The sequence below is a fragment of the Delphinus delphis genome, chromosome 8, assembly GCF_949987515.2.
Source record: "Delphinus delphis chromosome 8, mDelDel1.2, whole genome shotgun sequence".
Classification (NCBI taxonomy): Eukaryota; Metazoa; Chordata; class Mammalia; order Artiodactyla; family Delphinidae; genus Delphinus; species Delphinus delphis.
The window spans coordinates 62,682,523-62,705,943 of NC_082690.1; the positions used below are offsets into that span (position 1 = coordinate 62,682,523).

Below are 23,421 nucleotides of genomic sequence, written 5' to 3' on the forward strand. Positions count from 1 at the left end.
TCGGAAGGCGAAAGATTCTCCTTACCTCGGGCTACTGCTCTGCCTATGACCTATTTGATTAAAACAACCCTTTTTCACAGATACTACCTTTTCCCCATAATTAGTGCCTGTTCAAGTTCCTTGACGCTGTAAAATCCTATGAACTTGTGTCAGCTGGTTATTTTATCTAACTCTCCAGATTCCTGCCACCTGCGCCTTACTGAGCCCTTCCTTCCATTGGTATTGGCTCAGCGTCTTAAATCTTCATTCTGAGTCCTACCATCGTCCTTAAAGGTGTCTGTTTAGTACTTTAGAAGTACTTTAGAGTTTAAACTTGAACAGTTCTTGACTTTGTTTATTCCATTGGTGGTCACTTACAGACCACTTAAGCTATTCTCAGTCACGGTCATACCTTGGACCATTTATCATCCAGACTGTTCCTCCTTCGAAATCTTAAGTGCTAGCGTATCATCCTGAACATCTCTAACCTGTCCTCCTAGCTCTATAATTATTTATACTGAGTAATTTATTAATTTTTAACCTATAAACTCCTAGTATATTTTGTTGCTTTTTCTCACTTTGAGTTGAACGTTTAATTCATCTCATTCTTGTTTAATTATATATATAAGGCTTTGCTATTGCCTAACAGTAGAACTTGAGCTGTTAGATTTTGAAGTGCAGTGTTTTTAGTGTTTTTAATTTGAGTTGTTTTCCAGAAGCAAAAGTTAAATTTCAAAGTAGTTGAGATTTTTTTCTATTTCTACTTGACGTTAAGATCTAGTTTTCATTCTGGTAATAAATGTGGTTTGTACCGCTTTTATTTACTTTTTATTTATTGAGTTTTTTGGTAGCTTAGTAAATAGCAGCTTAGTGCTTGCATAGAAACTACATTCTATCTGGTTTTGTATATCAGGCTAAGCATGTTATTCATGTCCTCTATACTATCAATTTTAGCTTACTTGTTAAGGACTGAGAAAGTTGCCTTAGTCTCCCATTTCTGTGGTGGTATTGTTGCTTGCATCTCTTGTTTTCTGAGGGTTTTGCTATAAATATATTTCATTGTGTTGTTTGATACACTTAGTAGCAGTCATATTTCATTATGAGTTGTACCTTCAATCATTTAAAGTTTCCTCTTTGTCTCATTTTATTCATTTGTGCTTTTAATTCAATATACATCTTAATTCAGTATATCCCTGCATATTATTGTTGTTTACATTTGTTTGTTATTTTTTCTATCATCCCTTTAAGCTTTGGAGTTCTTTTGTTTTGGATGTCTCTTAATTTTTTACATAGTTGAGTTTAAATTTATTTGTTAATTTAACAAATTTATTGTTACAATGCTCTATGCTACTTTTTTAGAAGCTAATCTCGGAAGGCGAAAGATTCTCCTTACCTCAGGCATTTATTGTTACAATGGATATTCTTGTTGTTAAATCTGCTTTTTTTTTTTTAATGCTTACTTGGTTTTTTGTTTTGTTTTTAATATGTGATCTGTGAACGTGTTTTTCTTCTTTCTCCCTGTATGTTAATTCTGAAAGTATCTGGGCCCATAGTTCATTGTTCTGCTGGAACTCAGTGAGTGATACCTCTTAAGCACTTCGGAACTTTCTTTTTTCTTTTTTTTTTTTTTTTTTTTTTGGTAATGAATGTGTACTTTCCTCAAGCTTTGGAGAAGGTTTGTGTTGGATCTCAGAATGTTCCTTCAGTTGTTCCACTTTGCCCTGTGTCCCCATGTAATGGGGATACTAATGAGTATATAGATGGCGTCAATACATTTCTACAAGACAGAAAGTGAAAATATAGTTTACAGAAGCAGTGTAGAAAAGGTCACAACTTAGAATATGCTAGGAGGTGACCACAGTGGAGGTGGAAACCCATCTGCCTATGAGAATCTTAAGCTGTTTCAACAGTGTATGGCAGTGAGAGTTAAATAGAACATAGGAATTGAGTGAAGGGTTACATGTGAAACATCTATTCCAGTCATCTCCCCAACCTCCCAGCCCTCTTCCTACCTACACAGAGAAGCAGTTTAGCTCCAGTGCCTTCCTCCCACAAAAAGTTCTTCCCTAAATAAACTATCTGAGGAGAAGGAAGGCTTTTAGGTTAGGTGTTGACATTTCATAGTAAAACCTTTTCACTCTGTTGTGTGGGGAGCCCACAACTTGACAGCCTGCTCCTCCACTCACCCTAAATCAAAGTCTGCCAATGTGTGTGTCTCACTGATATTCACATGGCTCTTGGTAAGTCTCCCATTCAGGGTAGACACCCATTAGGAAACCAATCTACTGATACAGAAGAAGTAGAAATTCATATGATGATCTGGAATAATCAACCTAACACTTGATTCTTAAATATGAGCAGAAAACTAGGGAATACCAGATGTCTAAAAACCAAGATAAATAGAAACCCTGACCACAGAATCAAAGAGAATTTACGAAACAGAAAACTCAAATTAGAATCTTCAGAGAAATTTGAAACGATATTGTAACTGTACAAGCACAATGCTAAAAGTGGAAAAAGAACCACTGGCCTAGAGGCTTATAATAAAAATGACTCCTGAATGGTAAATTGCACCTGGACTGGGAGAACTGTAAATCAGATAGAAAGCTGGATCTGAACTTCCCTGAACGTAGTGACTCATAATCTGGCACACTCTTTGGGGAACCCTGAGAGCTGCACTCGTAGAGTTGTTAGATATCAGCTCCTGTAGAAGGCTTTTCAGTCAAGATGCTTTCTGCCCAACCTACATGGTCCACATTTCCTTGCACTTGAGCTATACTCTGTGAGAATTGCCACTGAAGAAAAATTCCCATTACTCACTCCTCTGTTAGCAAGCTTTGTTTTCTGTCCAATAGCCTTCTTAGTAACCTAAGTGCCAAATATGACCTGTGGTAGTCCTGCAACGTTTAAATGTTTTGTTGAGCCTAAGACCTCCCTGATTGATGGGCATTGCAGATTGGCTCATAGCAAATCCTAACAAATTAAAACTTTTGATTGTTATAGTCTGGGAATGCACTTTTTGACCTATCCATGTTCATTATCTGTAGGTCATATTTATGTCTTTTTTTTCAGTCTCTTGGGTGCCTGAATATTGGCTCTGCCTCTGAAGCTCCTGAAACTTTTCTCACTGCATATATATGTATATAGTACACAAGTGCTTAGCCCAAGCATGAGAATTATTGGAATCCTCTGATAAGACAAATTTGAACTGCAGTGGGAGCTCTGTGTAGGAAGATGCAGCCTTTGAACAAGTTGACGGCTATCTCAAAACCTCAAAACCTGGCTCCTCACGAACAAAGTGAGGTCCTGAGAGCAGATGTGTCTTGGCAGCCGGAATCCATCCCAGTCGTGGAGACAGATGACTGTGAAGCCTCTCGTCTAAAGTTCAGACATTTCCAGTATTTGGAAGTGTCTGGGCCTCATGAAGCCCTGAGTCAACTCTGGGAGCTCTGTCTTCAGTGGCTGAGACCAGAAATTCATACAAAGAAGCAGATCCTAGAGCTATTGGTACTGGAACAATTCCTGACAATTCTCCCTGAAGAAGTCAGGACTTGGGTGAATTTACAACATCCAAAGAACAGCAAAGAAGTGGTGAGCCTGATAGAGGATGTGATTGATATGCTTAAGGATGAAGGTGAGAATATAGAAAATTGGAGGTAGAATAGTTGACCCTTCCCATATGAAGAAAAATTATCTTTTAAAAAAATTTTTTTATGGATGCATAGTTGATGTACAGTATTTATGTTACAGGTATATAACATAGTGATTCATAATTTTTAAAGGTTATTCTCCATTTATAGTCATAAAATATTGGCTATATTCCCTGTGTTGTACCATATATCCTTATAGCTTATTTTATACATAATATTTTATACTTCTTAATCCTCTATCCCTATATTGTCCCTCCCCCCTTCCCTTTTCCCACTGGTAACCACTAGTTTGTTCTCCTATATCTGTGAATCTGTTTCTTTTTTGTTATATTCACTAGTTATTTTTTTTGATTCCACATGTAAGTGATATCATAGAGTATTTGTCTTCCTCTATCTGACTCATTTCACTTAGCATAAGAACTTTTTCTGAAGCTAGAAGATGTCAAGGGCTAGATCATGAAGAACTTTACTATACTAGGAAGGCTGAACTGAGATCTCACAGATTGAGTAGGGGAGTAAAATAATTTGATTTACCTTTCAAAAATACTGTGTTGGCTTCAGTGTAGAGCAGGGATCAGCAAACTATGACCATAGGCCAAATATTTTTGGAAATAAAGTTTTACTGGAACACAGCCACACCCCATACATTTACATTTTGTCTACAGCTGCTTTCATACTATGACTAGACTTGATTAGTTATAGCAGAGACTGTATTGCCTGCAAAGCCTAAATAAAATATTTACAATCTGGATCTTTACAGAAAAAGTTTATCAACTTCTGCAGTAAAGGATAGCCCTGAGAGCTCTGAAAATAGGAAAACCAATTAGGAAGTATTGTAGTAGATCAGGTGTTAGAGAATGAGGAAGCATTTGGGAAAACAGAGGAGTTTGAACCTAAAGGGTTTACATATTAGGTGTGAATGGGACAAATGTTCTGGCTTGCATGAATGCAGTGTAAGTAACAGTTTTTGTTGGAGAGGAGATTGATATATTAATTATGTGGCATGTTGAACTTGAGGTCTTTGTGGGACAACCACAGTGAATAATCTAATATATAGTTAAAAATATGGCTTTAGTGTTCAGAAGTATACAATTTCTGTTGCTGCTGTAACACATTACCATAAACTTTGTTGCTTAAAACAATATGAATGTATAGTCCTACAGGTTTGTAGATCAGTGGGTCTCTCTGGGCTAAAATCAAGAAAGAAAAATATGGAAACTTATAGGTATGAACGGAAGTAGGAAAAATACAAATCCTTAGGAAGAACCAGTATTTAAGAGCTGGCATAGATCTAACTACCAATTATAGAAAATAGAGAATAGAGGAACATGTTAAGCTACACCATGGGAATGCCATTACTAAAATCCAATCTGTGAGAAACTGCAAGACAATCCAGTTTCTAAAACAAAATAATTGTAAGGAAGTAGGGAGGGGCTATGGAAGAGGGATTTAGAGATTAAAAGAAACATAAAACATGTGTAATTGATCATGTGAATGTGTGGACCTTATAAGACATGAGGCAACTGACTGGATATTTGACTAGGCATTATTGATTAGAAACAGTGATGATACTGGTATTGGGATTATATTTAGTCCTTAGCCAAAAAGGAAATAAAATGAAGTACTGAGCAAAATAAGAAAACTCAGGGAAGCAAGCTAGAAAGGAGTAATCTAGAAAGCAAGGAACCAGGAAAGATTGGTATCTTGAGCTAAGAAAAAAGAAATCTTTAAGAAGGGAGTGTTCAACAATGTTGCAACAAAAAGGTCCTGTTAAGATGAGTATTGAAAATAATTTATTGAAATTGTTGATTAGATCAGTGGTCTAACATGGGTCTCCCTGGGCTAAAATCAAGACACCAGCAGGAATTCATTTCTTTCTGGGCCTCAGGCTCCCTTTCCCCCAACTTCAAAGCTGGCGATGGTGAGCCAAGTCCTTTCCACACTGCCATCTCTCTGACACTATTGTCATGGTGTGTGCTGGCATACATGCCCATGCTCACACTCACTCTTTCACTCTCTCTGTCTCACTGACCACAGCTGGGAAAAGTTCTCCACTTTTCAAGATTAATGTAATTGGACTGAGACCACCCAGATAATCCAGGATGATTTTTTTTTTAATTTTTATTTTTTGGCTGCCTCGGGTCTTTGTTGCTGCACACGGCCTTTCTCTAGTTGCAGCGAGCAGGGGCTACTCTTTGTTGTGGTGCTCGGGCTTCTCATTGCAGTGGCTTCCCTTGTTGCAGAGCACAGACTCTAGGTGTGTGGGCTGCAGTAGTTGCAGCACGTGGGCTGAGTAGTTGTGGCTTGCGGGCCCTAGAGTGCACGGGCTTCAGTAGTTGTGGCGTGCGGGCTTAGTTGCTCTGCGGCATGTGGGATCTTCCCGGACCAGGGATCAAACCCGTGTCAATGCCATGCATTGGCAGGTGGATTCTTAATCACTGCACCACCAGGGAAGTCCCCAGGATGATTTATTCATCTGAAGGATCTTTAACTTTAATATTGCTGAGTCCCTTTTTTTTTTGGCTGTGCCATGAGGCTTGCGGGATCTTAGTTGCCCGACCAGAGGTTGAACCCCGGCCCTGGCAGTGAAAGTGCTGAGTCCTAACCACTGGACCTCCCCTTATCCAAGGATTAGGGCATGGACATTTCAGGGGGCTATTCTGCCTATCACATGGGTCAAAAAAATACGAAGTATGAGGTGGGAATGTGATAATCATTATAGACTATTCTTGAGAAGTTTGGGAAGAAAATGAGAGGTTTCAGGGTAATACAGGACCGAGAAAGGCTTTTGTTTTCTTTTAACGTGCCATGGATCCCTGAAGAACCCACTTAAAGGGTTTGCCCATATTTTACCTACCTTAGACCTCTCAGGGCTGAAGTGGCTACCTGGCTAGCACTTGTCAGAAACATTTAATGAAGAATGTATTAGCCACTGCTACCTGGGACAGCAAACAAACAGTTGGGACAAACATAGACTAAACAAAAAGATGGGAGGAAAGGTGCTTTAGAGAGTAAGGGATTTGAAAGCTCCTACATATTCTTAGAGATCTAGAAGGCTGGGTACATGTTCAGAAAGACCTGAGAATTCCCTGATTCTCACCTCTGGCTGGTCTTCAGGCTCTGCTCGAGCAGGAAATGAAGACTAAGGCAGGGGTGAAAACTATCTGGCTAAGTATGGAAGGCATTTTCTGATGCAGACAGCCCATCTGCAAAGGCTAGGAAATGATTTTTGTTTTTCTAGTTTCAAGCATTTAAGGAAATCTCTGGAATTGCTAGCTAACCACTAAGTTAAGGAAACCGACTTAAGTGGGCACACACAACAAAGAATATAGACTTTATAAATTCAAAAAAAGGTTGAAAACATCAACAACATTGATAAAAGTTTAGCTACAATGACCAAGCAAATCAAAAATCAAAAAGATAAATCAAAAAGATTATCAGAGAATACTGTGAAAACTTAGATGAAACAGAAAAACTCCCAAACTACCAAAAGTGACTCAACTCATCTGTAACAACTAAAGAGACTGAATCAGTAATTTTTAAAATTTCAACAAAGTAAATCCAAGGACAACATGGCTTCACTGGTGAATTCTACCAAACATTAAAACAATAATTAACACCAAACTTTCTCAGACTCTTCTAAAAAACAGAAAAGGCAGGAATACTTCCTAACCTATTCTATGTTGGGAGTTTTAATCTGATGCCAAAGCCAGAGAGAGACATCACAAGAAAAGAAAACTAATGAACCAAACCCAGCAGCATATTAAGAGGATTATACACCATGACCATGTGGGATTTATCCCAGAAATACAAGGATGGTTCAAATGTGAAAATCAACATTATACACCATACCAGTACAATGAAGGGAAGAATCACATGATCATCTCAATTGATGCAGAAAAAGCATTTGACAAATTTGTATATGAATGTTCATAGCAGCATTATTCATAATAACCAAAAAAATGGAAGCATTCCAAAAGTTCATCAACTGATGAATGGATAAACAAATTGATATTCATACAGTGGAGTATTATTCAGCCATTAAGAGGAACAAAGAACTAACACATGCTACAACATGGATGAACCTTCAAAATATGCTAATTTAAAGAAGTCAGACAAAAAAGGTCACATACCATAGGACTGAATTTACATGGAATGCCCAGAATAGGCAAATCCAAAGAGACAGCATGGAGGGAAGGGGAATGGGAGGTGACTCCTTAACGGGTATGGGGTTACTTTTGGGGGTAATGAATATGTTCTGGAATTAGATAGTGGTGACGGTTGCACAAAACTGTGAATATACTAAAACCCATGAATTGTGTACTTTAGAATGGTTAATATGGTGAATTTTTTGTTATGTGAATTTTACCTCAATTATTTAAAAAGGTGAAGTAAAAAAGATTACTGGATCAAGCTAAGATTGGATGTTAAATATAAAGGATCAGTGTTCAAGGAATTTCAAGTCTGAAGAGAGTAAATCTGCAAGTGATTTACCATAAAATCCAAGCTGCGTAGAAAAGAAAGTAACTTCACAAGAGGGATGATAGACGGGGAGAAAATTAAAGAAGCAATGTACTATGGTGGAACCTTGATGAAAGGATAGGAAAGTTGAAAGGATAGGAAAATATAGTTAGGGATTGATTCATTCGAGTTTGTTCTCAGAGTAGAACAATCTGAAGTATATAAGGGCCCCAGTGTGAAAAAGGAAGTAGCTTGATTGCTGGTGGTTGTTAGAAACAAGGTTATCAAGGGTCTTCAGGCTGGGTTGTTGAAAAGATTATGATTTGGTGTGGAAAGCAACAATTTTAGCTAAGTAAAGTTTTTACTGACCTAGTGCAATTACTTATTTAATGTCTGTCATTCACGACAGACTAGAGGCTCCCTGAGGGCAGGCATTTGTGTGCCTCACACATGGGAGGTACTCAGTAAATACGGGCTGAATAAATGAATTTGCAATAGCTTAGTGTATTACAACAGCAAGAAGGCCCTCGCTAAATGGCATGAACCACTATGAAAAATTTTTGTATGAGCGTAGAAAAATCTTTATGAGGAAATGGGAATGGAGAAGTATGAATATATCAAAACAGCTACCAAGACCATAGTATTGGAGGATGAGAAGAGGTGGCTTTGATGGTGGCCAAGATCCATTTTAGATTAGAAGGGAGAAAGAATATTTTATAAAGAGCTAGGGAATATATAGGAATTTTTCTTTGAATGGCATGAGAGTTTCAGAGAACACAACTGTAAAGGTTCAGGAAGGAAGTCAGCAGGAAAGAAGAGTTACGGGAAGGAAACAATGCTCAGAGCAATAAAAAAGGGATGGCTGATTGAAGGCTTTTGCATCTTTTCAAGATATCTCACATATTTCCAAGAATGACAAGAATAAGAAACAATGTGATATTCTACTATGTATAAAATAGATAACTAATGAGAACCTACCGTATAGCACAGGGAACTCTACTCAGTGCTCTGTGGTGACCTAAATGGAAAGGTAATCCAAAAAAGAGGGGATATATGTATATGTGTAGCTGATTCACTTTGCTGTACAGCAGAAACTAACACAACATGGTAAAGTAACTGTACTCCAATAAAAATTAATTTAAAAAATAAATCATATAAAAAAAGAACGTGGTATTGACTGTCCTAGGGGTTATGGGACTGAGTAGACTGAGGTTTCACAGAGTGTTATAGGCCTGAATAAAGTTAACAGACTGTAATCTTGTGGCAGTATTCAAATTGCTGAGAAGTTTGGATTTTTTTTCAAATCCTGCCTTTATTTATAGAACGTAAATATTTCTTGCATTCTTTCTATTTTTTCTTAATTCACGCTGAATCAATGAAAACTTCTTCACAGACCAGTATTGGCCCATAGTCTGGCATTTGAGGATTAGTGGTGTAATTAATGAATCTTGGAGAAACATTAGGAAGTAGCCCTTGGGTGTACGTCTCACCAAAGGGCTGGAGAAGAGAATCGGTTGCTGCTCAGGTTTTTATGTCCTGGAAGAGTCAGTAGTCCAAGGTGACCAGACTGCCTAAGTCTGTGTATAGTATACACAGAGCGACTTACAGGAAAAGAATCCTTGAGTAGATTAATCCCCAATGTCTTTGAGAAAGTGATTGGTTGGGTAAAATATTCTTAGCTCCCAGTAGAATTACAGCCTGTGGTGGCTAAGCCTTAGTTAGGATTTAGTTTTGACAAGATTAAAGTATTTTTTTGGATCTGCTATAACCACAGACGAGGCATCAAAATATTATTTTGGCCTTCTCTCTGATCAAGTAGTTCTTGACCCCTGGTAGAATATGCAGATCACTTTTAGAGCTTTTTAAAAATATAAGATCTGGGCCCCACTCCTGGAGATTCCGGTTGCTGGTAGAGCCTGACATCATTAAATTTCAAACTTCTGAAGTAGCATGTTAAAAGTACTATAATTATTAAAAGTTTCTCCAAGGGAAAACTTGTCTCCCTATGTTTTCCTTCGTCTTCCTCAGGTATAACCTGCAAGGATTCTGCCCTACTCCAGAAGGGGAGCTTCAAGCAAGAAAAAAGGGAAGCTGACTCACTAACAGGCAAATCCCAGGTAAGTTAGGATTCCACTCTATTGTAATGTTCTGCTTTTTCTTTTTAGGTCTGTGAACTTTTGCCAAACATAGTTCCATCTAAGAACATGACTCTTTTAGTTGATGATATGCTGGACATTGGATCTATTTTACTTGATGATACACTTTTTGGAAAATATTTAATTTTTGTATATTCTCTGTGCATCTGTACCCTTGAGATTGTAGATGATAATCGAAGGTATAGACGTAGGGCCTACCCAGGGAATGTTTAGAATTAAAAGTGAAGTAAGCCAAGGGCAGAATCCTGAGCAATGTCATTTAATAGGCAGGAGCAGAAGAAACCTCAAAGGATACTGAAGTGAAAGGACCAAAGTGGTAGAGGAAAACCAGGAAAACATGATGTCACTGTGAAAGCAAGGAATGACCATATTTCAAGGAGAAATCCTTTAAAAGTTCAGAAAAGTGCAGCCTGAGTAGTGTCTATTCTCTTAACATCATGGAGATACAAGCATGCATGGGAATAGAAGCCAGGTTGCAGAGGGTTGAGGAAAGAGGAAAAGTGAGGAGGCAGGCAAAACACACGTAGACAACTTATTCACAAAGACTGGCTCTGAGGTAGAGGAAGGATTTGTGTGTTTCAGTGTGATTGAAGGTAAACTATAAGGACAAGGTTGAGAATGCTGGATAGAAAAGTGCAACAGCTGGTGGGATGAAGGCCCTTATAACCAGTATTTATGCAGTGCCTAACATTTCTAAGGGCTGGGAATATGATAGTAAATGAAACAAAATGCCTGCCTTTGTGGAGATTACATACTACTAGAAGTAGATAAACACAAGCAAATAAGATAATTGCAGATGGTAATAATTATTAGGGAGAAAATAAAGAAACAGACTGATTAGGAAGATGGCTACTTTATTGGGTAATCAGGAAAGGCCTATCTGACAAAATGACATTGAGCTCTGAGACCTGAAGGATGAGGCATTAGCCGACAGCGTTCCTCAGTTAGAGATGCTCCCTGGTCTGCTAGGAGAGCCTACATTTTCATTATAAATTTCCCTCAAATCTGCCTTAAACTCTTCCTATTCTGAACTCTTTCTGTGTAAATTATTTGTACTCTATAGTAATTTTTTGTTCCACAATTATTCCAACTGGTTTTTCTCCTCGGTTAAAATGTAAGCTAATCTAGAGTTAGGACAGCCCTTCATTTTCCTTTCGCAGCCCTCAAAGAGTACCAAGTTGATAGGCCCCTAAGGTAACTTGATTTTTATCACTTGGAACTCCAAACGTTGTCCTATCAATTTTTTTTTGTATATTCTTGCCACCTACCCTGTTCTTTCCAAATTCATTTCTCCTCTAGTAATATCTTTGAGACCTTTGATTAAAAAGGAACTTAATGTTTTAGGAGCCAGTGACATTCAAAGATGTGGTTGTGGAATTCAGCGAGGAAGAGTGGGGGCAACTGGACCCTGCTGTAAAGAACCTGTACAGGGATGTGATGCTGGAGAACTATAGGAACCTGAATTCATTGCATAAAGGTGGTGTCTGCGTATTTACCTAATCTGCCCTTTAGTAGTCTCTTCATCTACTGTTAAAAACTGTTGAAGTGGTTGAGGGCATTTGGGTTTCAGTTTAGGTTTCCTAATAACTTCTGGGCACAATAGCAGATTTTCTTGCTGTATGTGATTGAAAGTCTTTTCTGATGTAGAGCTAGAAATACACAGGTCCACTGGCCTTATCTTTTAGCAGCTCTTAGACTACTACTTTGGGATGGGATTCTCTTCCCTATAAAAATGTCTGAAATGTGTTTGTTTGTTTTCCTTTTCCCCATGTACAGAGCATCTACTTTCCAAACCAGTTGAGACCTCCAGGTTGGAGAGTAAGGAAAAAAGTTGGATAATGGAGCAAGAAATTCTAAGAACAACTGTTTTTGGTAAGCAACAGGTAGATCTGAGGCATTTGTAAGAAGCTTCTGTTCATTAAATACACAGATAATGTACAACCCAGGGTTTGAGTTGTTGGTTGGGAGGTGACAGCAAACCAGCTAAACTTTGAAGAAGAAAAGTCATTGCTTTTTGTTCACAGATTCCTTTTCTTATATGGACAGGCAAAAAAGTGGTGTGGGTTAGGAACACAGACTCTTTTATTTTTTTTTAATTGAAGTATAGTTGGTTTACAATGTTGTGTTAGTTTCTGGTGTACAGCAAAGTGATTCAGTTATGCATATATGTATATATATATATGTGTGTGTGTGTGTATTCTTTTTCATATTCTTTTCCATTATGGCTTATTATAGGATATTGAATATGGCTGCCTGTGCTATACAGTAGGCCCTTGTTAGTTATCCATTCTATATATAATAGTTTGCATTTGCTAATCCCAAACTCCCAATCCATCCCTCCCCTCCTCCCTCCCCCTTGGCAACAAGTCTGTTCTCTATGTCTGTGAGTCTGTTTCTGTTTCGTAGATAAGTTCATTTGTGTCATATTTTAGATTCCACATATAAGTGATACTATATGATTTTTTTTTCTGATTTACTTAGTGTGATAATCTCTAGGTCCATCCATGTTGCTGCAGCTGGCATTATTTCATTCTTTTTAGAGCTGAGTAATATTCCATTGTATATATGTACCACGTCTTTACCATTCATCCATCAATGGACATTTAGGTTGTTTCCATGTCTTGGCTATTGTAAATAGTGCTGCCATGAACATTGGGGTGCATGTATCTTTTCGAATTATAGTTTTGTGTGGATATATGCCCAGGAGTGGGATTGCTGGATCATATGGCAACTCTATTTTTAGTTTTTTAAGGAACCTCCATACTGTTCTCCATAGTGGCTGCACCAGTTTACATTCCCACCAACAGTGTAGGAGGAGGAACACAGACTCTTAACACAGGCAGAGTTGCCTGGGGCAGCCTCCCTGCCAAGTTTCCTCTTCTGTAATGTAACAGTGTTTACCTCCACATTACTATGAGGATTAAATGAGTTGATATGTGTAGTACACTTAGAACAGCGTCTGGCATGTGGTGTTATATAAGCAAATGTTAGCCAACCTAACATTAAATCATATTCTCTCTTTTAAAGAAAAGGAAGTGCTTTATACTAGGGTGACTCCAGTAATCTTCCATTTTTCCTTCTTTTACTGTAGACCTCCTTAACTTGTGCCTTCCTACCTTCAACGTAATCTCTTTGTTCTTATTAACATTTTGTTTGTGAAAAATTAGAAATTGTTGTGTGCTTAATATAAATTTTAGTAAGTAAAGTATGAAGAGGAATATAACTCACCCTGTTACCTCACTACCCAGAGCTATGCAGTATTAACATCGTGGTTTGTTTTCTTAAGCCATTTTCTTTGTGATGATGTGTGCCTATGGCTTGTAAATATTTTTCAACAAAACTGGGATCATCGAGAATGTGTCATTATGTATTCTGCTCTTCTCACCTCATGTGGTATCATGAACAAATACCCATTTAATTAGTCTATGAAAATGTGGTTTCTAATTCGCATATGACAGCCCCTCACATACATGTATAATAATTAACCATTCCCCAACCCAACTGTTGGACATTTAGTTTGTTGCCAGGTTTTCAGGCATATATGATTCCTTTCACAGGATTCCTTCTTAGAAGAGAAACTTCATCATCAAAGGGTATAACTATATTAACTGTCTTGTTACATTAGGTTATATTGTCTACAAAAGAACCATGTTGTCTACTACCAACTCATAGTCACTAATAATGAGAGTGTTACTATCACTTTAGTTATTATAGCTCTGTTATCACCTGAGCAAACACTGGGTATTATTTACCTGAAATCTTTATTAATTTGTTAGGCAATTGACTCCATTTCTTCTTTCATAAGGTAAATCCTCTCCCTGATTATCCTTTTAACCACATTTCTCCCTGCTTTTTTTAACTTATATTTTCACCATTTCTGCCTCATTCTCCCATTAGCTTTTTAACATTTTCAGGTCATTATTATTTTTTTAACTTTCTCTCTCAACCCTACACCCTCTTCTAATACTCTGTTTCTCACCTCTTTATAGCCAGACTTCTCCGGGTGTTTTATACTTGCTTTTCTCTTTTCCTCACCTTTTATTCCTCAACCCGTTCCTGTTGAGCTCTTACCTGAAATACGAATCTTAAACAGTTCTTGTTCAAGTCACTCATGACTTTATTGGAGCGAGCCTCAGGGGACACTTTTTAATTCCTTATCTCATTTGACTTCTCCACAGCAAGTGACACTGTTAACTGCTGCTCGTTCTGAAAACACTCCTAGGTTCCTGTAATACTCCTGAGTTTCTTCTCTTTCTGGCTAGTCTGTCTCTGTCTATTGCAGACCTGTCCTTCTCTACCTATCTAATACATTTCAGTTTTTCAACATTTGATCTCATCCTGTCTTCTCTTTTGACTCTGTATTTTCTTCCATCTACAACTGAAGCTTCAATTATCACACATTTATGGCAGCTTACAAGTTCATATCCCCAGCTCAGGCTTCAGCTCTGAACTAAAATTTATATACACATGACATTTCTCTTGGATGTCTCAAAGATGCCTTAAATTTCATAAAACCCAAGTGATTTTTTTCCTTTCCAGTATTCTTCCATTGTTCCCTAGCTGGATGAGCTGCCATGCATCCAGTTATACAAGTATAGTTTAAGTATTATCCTTGACAGCCTTCACCTAATACTTGTTTTTTATCCTAAATATCTCTTAAATGTCTCTACTTCTCTATCTGCAATGCCATTACTGTAGTCCATGTCCTGTCATCTCTCACCTGAACTATCACCATAGCCTCTTGTCTTAATACGAGATCTTGGCTTCCCTCTTAGCTCTGTCTCCCCTCCACAACTCCAGTGTTTGAACCACACTGCAGTCATGGAGATCATGGTTTATCATGTACTTGCTGAAACCTCTGTACTGAATTCAGTTTTGCTTACTTCACAACACACTTGTCCCTACCTGCTTTTCCAACCTCAGCTCACAGTACATCCTTTTTGCACTCAAACCACACTGATCTACTCTGTCAGCCAGCATCAAATATGTATTAGCGTCTACTGTGCCCTGTGCACTCTGATAGGTGTTGGGGTTCAGCAGAGAAAAAACACTTCCATAGGGAACATATTTCTGTTGTCCCTTGAGTGTGGCTTGCCCTCTCCCATCACAGGACTTCTGTGCGTGTTGTTTCTTTACTTAATGCTCTTCCTCCTATCTTTGCCTAGTTGACTCCTATTCCTTCAGATCTCAAATAGGTCCATATCTCCTCAGGGAAGCATTTCTTAACTAGGTTAGTTTTTTCTATATACTCCCATAGCACCATATTCTTTTCCTCTTACCATTTATCACAAATATACTCTACATGTGTCTCTGTGAGTCTCTGTCTCACCCTAGGCTTTGTGTTCCTTGAGGGAAGGTGACATGTCTCTTTCTGCCTACATTTATATCTGCGCCTTTTGCACATATGTAGGAACCAAAGAAACATAGATAGATGGATAGATACTGGATTATGAGAAAAGTAAAAATTATTTGTTTTGGTCATCTGTGATTCAGTAAATGGTTCTTTTATGTCCATTATCAAGATTTTAGAGGTTTTTAATTAGTATATTATAAGCTTATGTTAAATTCTCACTATTGACCATATTTGTGGCAAATGAGATGTGTCTGAAGACATTTTAAAAAATTATTTTATTCATGGAGCCTGCCATATTTTTTATGTTATCATGTATCTCCCCCATTGTTTTATATCTGTTAATTTTATACATAAGAATTTTTCCATCCCAAAACTAAGGAACATTTTTTCATTTTATTCTGACTCCATCTACTTCATTATTTAAATATAATATACCTTAATCAATCTGGAATTTATTTCAGTAAATGTCATTTATTTTACCAGTTAATGGATTTTGGTGGATTAATGACGGCCACAAAATCTTTGTCACTCCCTCCATTGAAGTGTAGATGTTGTTTTCCCTCCCCTTGACTCCGAGCTGGCACTAGATTCTTTGATCAATAAAATGTAGCAGAAGTGACACTGTGCCAGTTCCAGGTCTAGCCTGTAACAGGACTTGCAGCTTCTGCTTCTTTCTCCTGGAATTCAGCAGCCACTAGTTTTAGTACCCTGATACCACTATGCTTATGAGAAGCCCAACTTGGCCACGTGGAACATGTATACACACACACAAATACACACATGCATCATGCATTTTTTTTAAGATTTCCACATTTTTTTGAATTGAAGTGTAGTTGATTTACAATGTCATGTTAGTTTCAGGTGTACAGCAAAGTGATTCCATATATATATGGAATATATATATATATATATATTCTTTTTCAGATTCTTTTCCCTTAATGGTTATTACAAAATACTGAGTACAGTTCCCTGTGCTATACAGTAGGTCCTTGTTGGTTATCTATTTTATATATAGAAGTGTGTATATATTAATCTCAAACTCCTAATTTATCCGTCCCCCCTTCCCCTTTGGTAACCATAGTTTGTTTTCTATGTCAGTAGGTCTATTTCTATTTTGTATTTAAGTTCATTTGTATCATTTCTTTTTTTTTAGATTCCACATATGGGTGACATCATGATATTTGTCCTTTTCTTTCTGACTCATTTCATTTAGTATGATAATCTCTAGTCCATCCATGTTGCTGCAAATGGTATTATTTCATTCTTTTTTATAGCTGAGTAATATTCCATTGTATATATGTACCACATCTTTTTTATCCATTCCTCTGTTGATGGACACTTAGGTTGCTTCCACGTCTTGGCTATTGTAAATAGTGCTGCAGTGAACATTGAGGTGCATGCATCTTTTTGAATTATGGTTTTGTGTGGATATATGCCCAGGAGTGGGATTGCAGGATCATATGGTAGTTCTATTTTTAGTTTTTTAAGGAAACCTCCATACTGTTCTCCATAGTGGCTGTACCAATTTACATTCCCACCAACAATGTAGGATGGTTCCTTTTTCTCCACACCCTCTCCAGCATTTATTATTTATAGAATTTTTCATGATGGCCATTCTGACCAGTGTTAAGGTGATACCTCATTGTAGTTTTGATTTGTATTTCTCTAATAATTAGGGATGTTGAGCATCTTTTCATGTGCCTTTTGGGCATCTGTATGTCTTCTTTGGAGAAATGTCTATTTAGATCTTCTGCCCATTTTTTGATTGGCTTGTTTGTTTTTTTGATATTGAGATATATGAGCTATCTGTATATTTTGAAAATTAATCCCTTATCCGTTGCATCATTTGCAAATATTTTTCCCATTCTGTAGGTTGTCTTTTTGTTTTGTTTATGGTTTCCTTTGCTGTGTAAAAGCTTTTAAGTTTAATTAGGTCCCATTTATTTATTTTTGTTTTTATTTTCATTACTCTAGGAGATGGATCCAAAAAGATATTGCTGCATTTTATGTCAGAGTGTTCTGCCTATGTTTTTATACGAGTTTTATAGTATCTGGTTTTACATTTAGGTTTTTAATTCATTTTGAGTTTATTTTTGTATATGGGGTTAGAGAATGTTCTAATTTCATTCTTTTACATGTAGCCTGTCCACTTTTCCTGGCACCACTTATTGAAGAGACTGTCTTTTATCCATTGTATATTCTTGCCTCCTTTATGGTAGATTAATTGACCGTAGGTGCATGGGTTTATTTCTGGGCTTTCTATCCTGTTTCACTGATCTGTATTTGTTTTTGTGCCAGTACCATACTGTTGTGATCGCTGTAGCTTTGTAGTATAGTCTGAAGTCAGGGAGCCTGGTTCCTCCAGCTCCATTTTCTTTCTCAAGATTGCTTCAGCTATTCTCAAGATTGTCTTTTATGTTTCCATAGGAATTAAAAAATTTTTCATTCTACTGTGAAAAATGCCATTTTCACAGTATGTATATAGTAGTGTGTATATATTAATCTCAAACTCCTAATTTATCCCTTCCCCCTTCTCCTTTGGTAACCATAAGTTTGTTTGTGTAATGCCAATTACACAAAATGTAATTTGATAGAGATTGCATTGAATCTGTAGATTGCCTTAGGTAGTATAGTCATTTTGGCAATATTGATTCTTCCAATCCAAGTACATGGTATATCCTTCCATCTGTTTGTGTCATCTTTGAATTCTTTCATCAGCATCTTATAGTTTTCAGAGTACAGGTTTTTTTGCCTCCTTAGGTAGGTTTACTCTTAGGTATTTTATTCTTTTTGATATGATGGTAAACGGTATTGTTTCCTTAATTTCTCTTTCTGATCTTTTGTTGTTAGTGTATAGAAATGCAACAGATTTCTGTGTATTAATTTTGTATCCTGCAACGCTATTGAATTCACTGATGAGCTCTAGTAGTTTTCTGGTAGCGTCTTTAGGATTTTCTACACACATGTGTGTATATATATATATATATATATTTTTTTTTTTTTTTTTTTTTTTTTTTTTTGCGATACGCAGGCCTCTCACTGTTGTGGCCTCTCCCGTTGCAGAGCACAGGCTCCAGATGCGCAGGCTCAGCAGCCATGGCTCACGGGCCCAGCTGCTCCGCGGCATGGGGGATCTTCCCGGACCGGGGCACGAACCCATGTCCCCTGCATCGGCAGGTGGACTCTCAACCACTGCGCCACCAGGGAAGCCCCACACATGTATATTTTTAAGGCTCACCAAATGTTTCAGATCTAGAATAAGAATCAATGGTCCAAGTTTACTAGAGACAGTATAAGGTAAATTTGGATAGAGAATATAAAGCCAGATTTTGGAGAGTTTAACTAACTAGGTGATTTGAGCAGTTGAGGAAAATTGTTAGGCCAAAGAAAGGCAGAGGTGGTTTGGCATGGGCTGGTCTCCAGGAGAGAAGTAGGCAGAGACCCAGAATTAGGATTATAGGCTAAGGTTTAAAGTGTTTATTTTTGTTTTAGGTTAGAGACAGGAACAAGGTCTTATAGATAAAGCACAGTTTATGAGTTTGGAATTAGTGGTCAGGAATAAGCCAGTGATTTGAAATCTATTAGAGCAAAAAGAGAACAAATCATTGGTTAATACTATGTGTAAAGATAAACAGTGGTATTAACACTAAAATCAACAGATTCTTAGTCCTATTACCATAATTATTTAATATTTACCTGAAGGTTTTAACTAATGAAAGAAAAATAAATGAAACAAATGAGAAAATTAATAGAAAAGAGAAAAATCTATTTGTGTATGATAACTTTCTACTTAGAAAATCCAAGAGACTCAGTATCAAAATGATTATATCTGTTTAGAATTTCGTTAAGGTGGCCAGATATAAAATAAAAATATTAGCAGCTTTTCTACATATTAGAAGCAAGTGACTTGAAAATAACAAAATACATGAGTGTGATTTTAGAAATGGAAGTAAGGAAGTTGCATGAAAAATGAGTTGTACAAATATGAGGAGAACATAGATTTACTTAGGGAAATACAACTAGGAATTTTGCTATTTAATAAATACTACTAGAACAAAATTACTATTTTGGTCATCTATTATTTCTAACAAATTACCCTAAAACTTAGTGACTTAAAACAATTATTTTATTAATTCTCACAATTTCATGAGTTGACTTAGGAGTTCTTACATTCCCTGTGATGTTCGCTGAGGATGCAGTGTTCTGGGAGCTTGACTGGGATGGAATGGCCAAGATGACTTGGCCATTACAACTATGATCACATAGATGAAAGTTGATGCTAGCTGTCACTGGGAACTTAGCTAGTCCTGTGGACCACAACACCTATACATGGCCTCTACTGAGGCAAGGACTTCTCACAGCATGGCAACAAGGTTCTGAGAGGGAACATCCTGAAAGGAATTGAAAGCTGTGGGTCTTTTAAAGGCTAGGCCCAGGGACTTCCCTGGTGGCGCAGTGGTTAAGAATACGCCTGCCAACGCAAGGGACACAGGTTCGATCCCTGATCCGGGAAGATCCCACATGCTGCGGAGCAACTAAGCCCTGTGCTTTAGAGCCTGCGAACCACAACTACTGAGCACATGCACAACAACTACTGAAGCCCACGTGCCTAGAGCCCATGCTCTGCAACAAGAGAAGCCACCACAATGAGAAGCCCGTGCACCACAATGAAGAGTAGCCCCCACTCACTGCAACTAGAGAAAGCACAGTGAATATACAGTATACTGGGTATATTTATATAGAAACTAAGTGAAAAAGGAATTTGAGAAGGAAACTGGAACTTTATCAAATAGAGAAATGAAGGCAGGTGAAAACAGAAGAACCCAACCTGAATCAGAATAGGTAAAGTTTTGAGTTCTAGGAAACACACAGAAGTGTCTGAGCACTGTTAGAATCAGGAGTGATTATTTTGAGCCCAAGATAAGACTGGTTTCCCTGCTATCATATATTACAGTTATTTCTGCCTCTGTTAAATGCAGGGAATAATTGCTCTGTATGGAAAATAGGGGCACTATGATTGCAAGTTTGCTTTTAGCTGTTAAGCTATGGGACCTATAAATTTAGACATGTTCCTGAAGAAATGATTAAATTGTATTTTTGAAGGGCTATTATGTGGAACACCTTGGGGTAAAAGAGACAGGATGCTAGAGAAAGGAAGATTAGGTATAACTTTCACAGACTAGTTATGAACCAGTGATGGCTTGAACTGTGATATGCCATGCCATCCCAGTTCATATGCTGATATTTTACCTAAGTTCTGTGTATTCTCCTTAGTATTCTTGAATAGCTCTCATATTTTATGATCTCCTGATCCTTTTAAAAATATTTTTATCCCATTTATTTCTTCTTTAATCCTTGTTTTCTAACCTTGCGTCACATTTCCATTCTGTATTTAAAGACCCATAAAATATGCGTATACCCTTATATGGCTTAGTGTCCCTTTCCTAATTAAGCAGTTTCCCTTCTTCTAGTTCATGGAATTTTAAATTTATTTTTAGACAGAGAGATAGTTTCAGAAAATCAGGATTTAGTTCCAAAGCAGAGAATTTCTGGAGAAGAATCATCCCATGCAGTGATTATGACAAGACTGACTGAAAATGGACATCCTCCTTTAGATGCCTGGAAAAGTGATGATTGGTTATATAAGAACCAGGAACACTGGCACATAAATTTGCCACAAGAAGCTTTCGTTCATAATGCAGTCTACACTGAGGAGGGAGACTTTGAATATAGTGAAAATAAGGAAAGTTTTGATGTTAAGTCAGTTAACTCAACTTTTGACACACAACAGGGAGTTCCTATGAGAAGGGGTTCCCCAAAGTGTGATCAGCTTAAAACTAACATCGAATTTAATTTAGACTCAGTAGGTAAGCAACATTCAGAATATAACGGAAGTGGGAATGCCTTGAACTTGAATACAAATACTCAGCACCCAAAAAGTCATGCCACAGTGAATTCCTATGAATGTTATCAATGTGGGAAGGCCTTCAGCCGCAGTTCATCTCTTGTTCGACATCAAATCATTCACACAGGAGAGAAACCCTATAAATGCAATGAATGTGGAAGATTCTTCAACCGACGTACAAACCTTACTAAGCATCAAAAAATTCACACTGAAGCAAAGGCCTCCGAAGGCAATAAATATGTAAAACTCCTCAGTCAGCCTGAAGACAGTAATAAAAATCCAAGATTCTGTTCTGCAAATAATCCCTATGAATGTGTTAACTGTGGAAAATCCTTCACCCGGAGCTCCTCACTTATTCGACATCAAGTGATTCATACAGGAGAGAAACCATTCAAATGTAAGGAATGTGAGAAAACTTTCAACAGGAGTTCAAACCTAATTAAACACCAAAAACTTCATACTTGAGAGAAGTCCTATGACAGGAAGAATGTGGGATTATCTTCAGTCGGAACTCATTCAAAGTCCATGAATTTATTCTGGAAGGAATCCTGTGAATATAGTAAATGAAAGAAAATGTTTGTTGGAGATTATTCTTTAATTGATATGACTGAATTAATATGGAGATAAATCTGTTATTGGATAGAAATCTGAGGGAGCTTTTCCAGGCTTCAAATGAAGTCATAAGGGTTCAGAGTTAAACATATCCACATGATAGTGTTTGTCTGTCATTATTCCGATATCCATTACCATCATCTTTCCCTAGTTCATAAATGGAACCTATGGAATACTTATATTCACCTGATCTATTGATGAAGTAGATATTAGGGAGGAGCCAAGCAATACCCTTGGAGTTGACATCTAATAAAACTCAAACTTTCAGTCCTTATAAGAAGGTCACAAGAAACCAGGAACTCACAAGAATATATCCATAGAAAGACACTTCTAAGGACTGACTCTGAATTAATGGCGAAGACCACAGTGACAGCCAATTACTTCACACCTAGTAATATCCTTAGGTGTCCTCGTGTGGAGTGGGGACTGGAACTGGAAGAGGGTTTTCAACTGCAATGGTGGGTGGATGTGTTGTTAATCTACATGTATTCTCGATATCTGCATTTGGGATAGGCTTGGGATCTAGGCTTGAGAGACATCCATAGCCTTGGGCTGTCATTTATCCCAAACATTAAAAGGTGAACAGAGTGTCCTAATACTCTGTGTACCAGAACTGCCTCTTTTTTCTGTAAGCTACATCAGGATCCCAAAGGGTTCTTGAGACAAGATGTTTATCTTAATTTGCCCCCAAAGATTCATACTGGAGACATTGCCAATGAATGTTGATGGTGACTTTTGTCAGAGTTCATATGTTATCCAAAAGCAGAAAACATATTCTGGAGTGAACCCCTATGATGAGTTAATAAATGTGAAAAATTATTCTATGTTCATTTGTTCATTCTTTACATCACAAGCTGTTAAATTAAGACAAAACCCTACACAAGTATTGATAATTGACAGGGAAATTCATATAAACATAAGGCAACTTGTGGAGAATCCTAAGAGAAAAACACTCTGAACATAGGAAATTCTTGAGGTATATAGTTCAGTCACTCATCAAAGCAATGACATGTTTAATATAATGGATTATGACATTCTCCTTTTAGGCATTCTGAGTCTAATAGTTCACCTTTTTTATAAGCTATACTTTTCTTTTGGCTGGTTGAAAGATAAAAGTACTATTTTCATTTGTTATCTTTTTTCTCAACAGCTAGCTATTTGGGCCTAAGTAAAATACTTATTTTTACTCCTAAATCTCTACACTTTCCAAATATTAAAAGATCTATATACTATTTACTAAGCTAAACATACTTAGATTCGAAGAAAACCCCTTTAGAGTACACTTACCATTTAATTTTTGCAGAA

General features: G+C 37.3%; 1 protein-coding gene across 2 annotated transcripts; it reads left to right on the forward strand.

The window, feature by feature from the left end:
* The first annotated feature begins 3,213 nt into the window (after positions 1 to 3,213).
* Positions 3,214 to 22,901, forward strand: ZNF215 (zinc finger protein 215). 2 transcript variants are annotated; one of them, XM_060018436.1, is made up of 6 exons: positions 3,214 to 3,613; positions 10,119 to 10,207; positions 11,591 to 11,723; positions 12,023 to 12,118; positions 16,148 to 16,152; positions 21,139 to 22,901. In XM_060018436.1, exons 1-6 carry the CDS (start codon positions 3,214 to 3,216, stop codon positions 21,967 to 21,969), a joined length of 1,554 nt encoding a protein of 517 aa, XP_059874419.1. In that variant the 3' UTR covers positions 21,970 to 22,901. The 2 variants fall into 2 exon arrangements, with proteins under 2 accessions (XP_059874419.1, XP_059874418.1); XM_060018435.1 differs by lacking the exon at positions 16,148 to 16,152 and having other exon boundaries at positions 21,098 to 22,901.
* Positions 22,902 to 23,421: the final 520 nt, after the last annotated feature.

What these genes read in the sequence shown, in the direction of transcription:
- ZNF215 (XM_060018435.1), top strand. Translation starts at nt 3,214, where the DNA reads ATGCAGCCTTTGAACAAGTTGACGGCTATCTCAAAACCTCAAAACCTG. An exon ending in CACTAACAGGCAAATCCCAG is followed by an intron (nt 10,208 to 11,590) that starts GTAAGTTAGGAT and finishes TTAATGTTTTAG; the next exon opens with GAGCCAGTGACATTCAAAGA. An exon ending in TCTAAGAACAACTGTTTTTG is followed by an intron (nt 12,119 to 21,097) that starts GTAAGCAACAGG and finishes ATTTATTTTTAG; the next exon opens with ACAGAGAGATAGTTTCAGAA.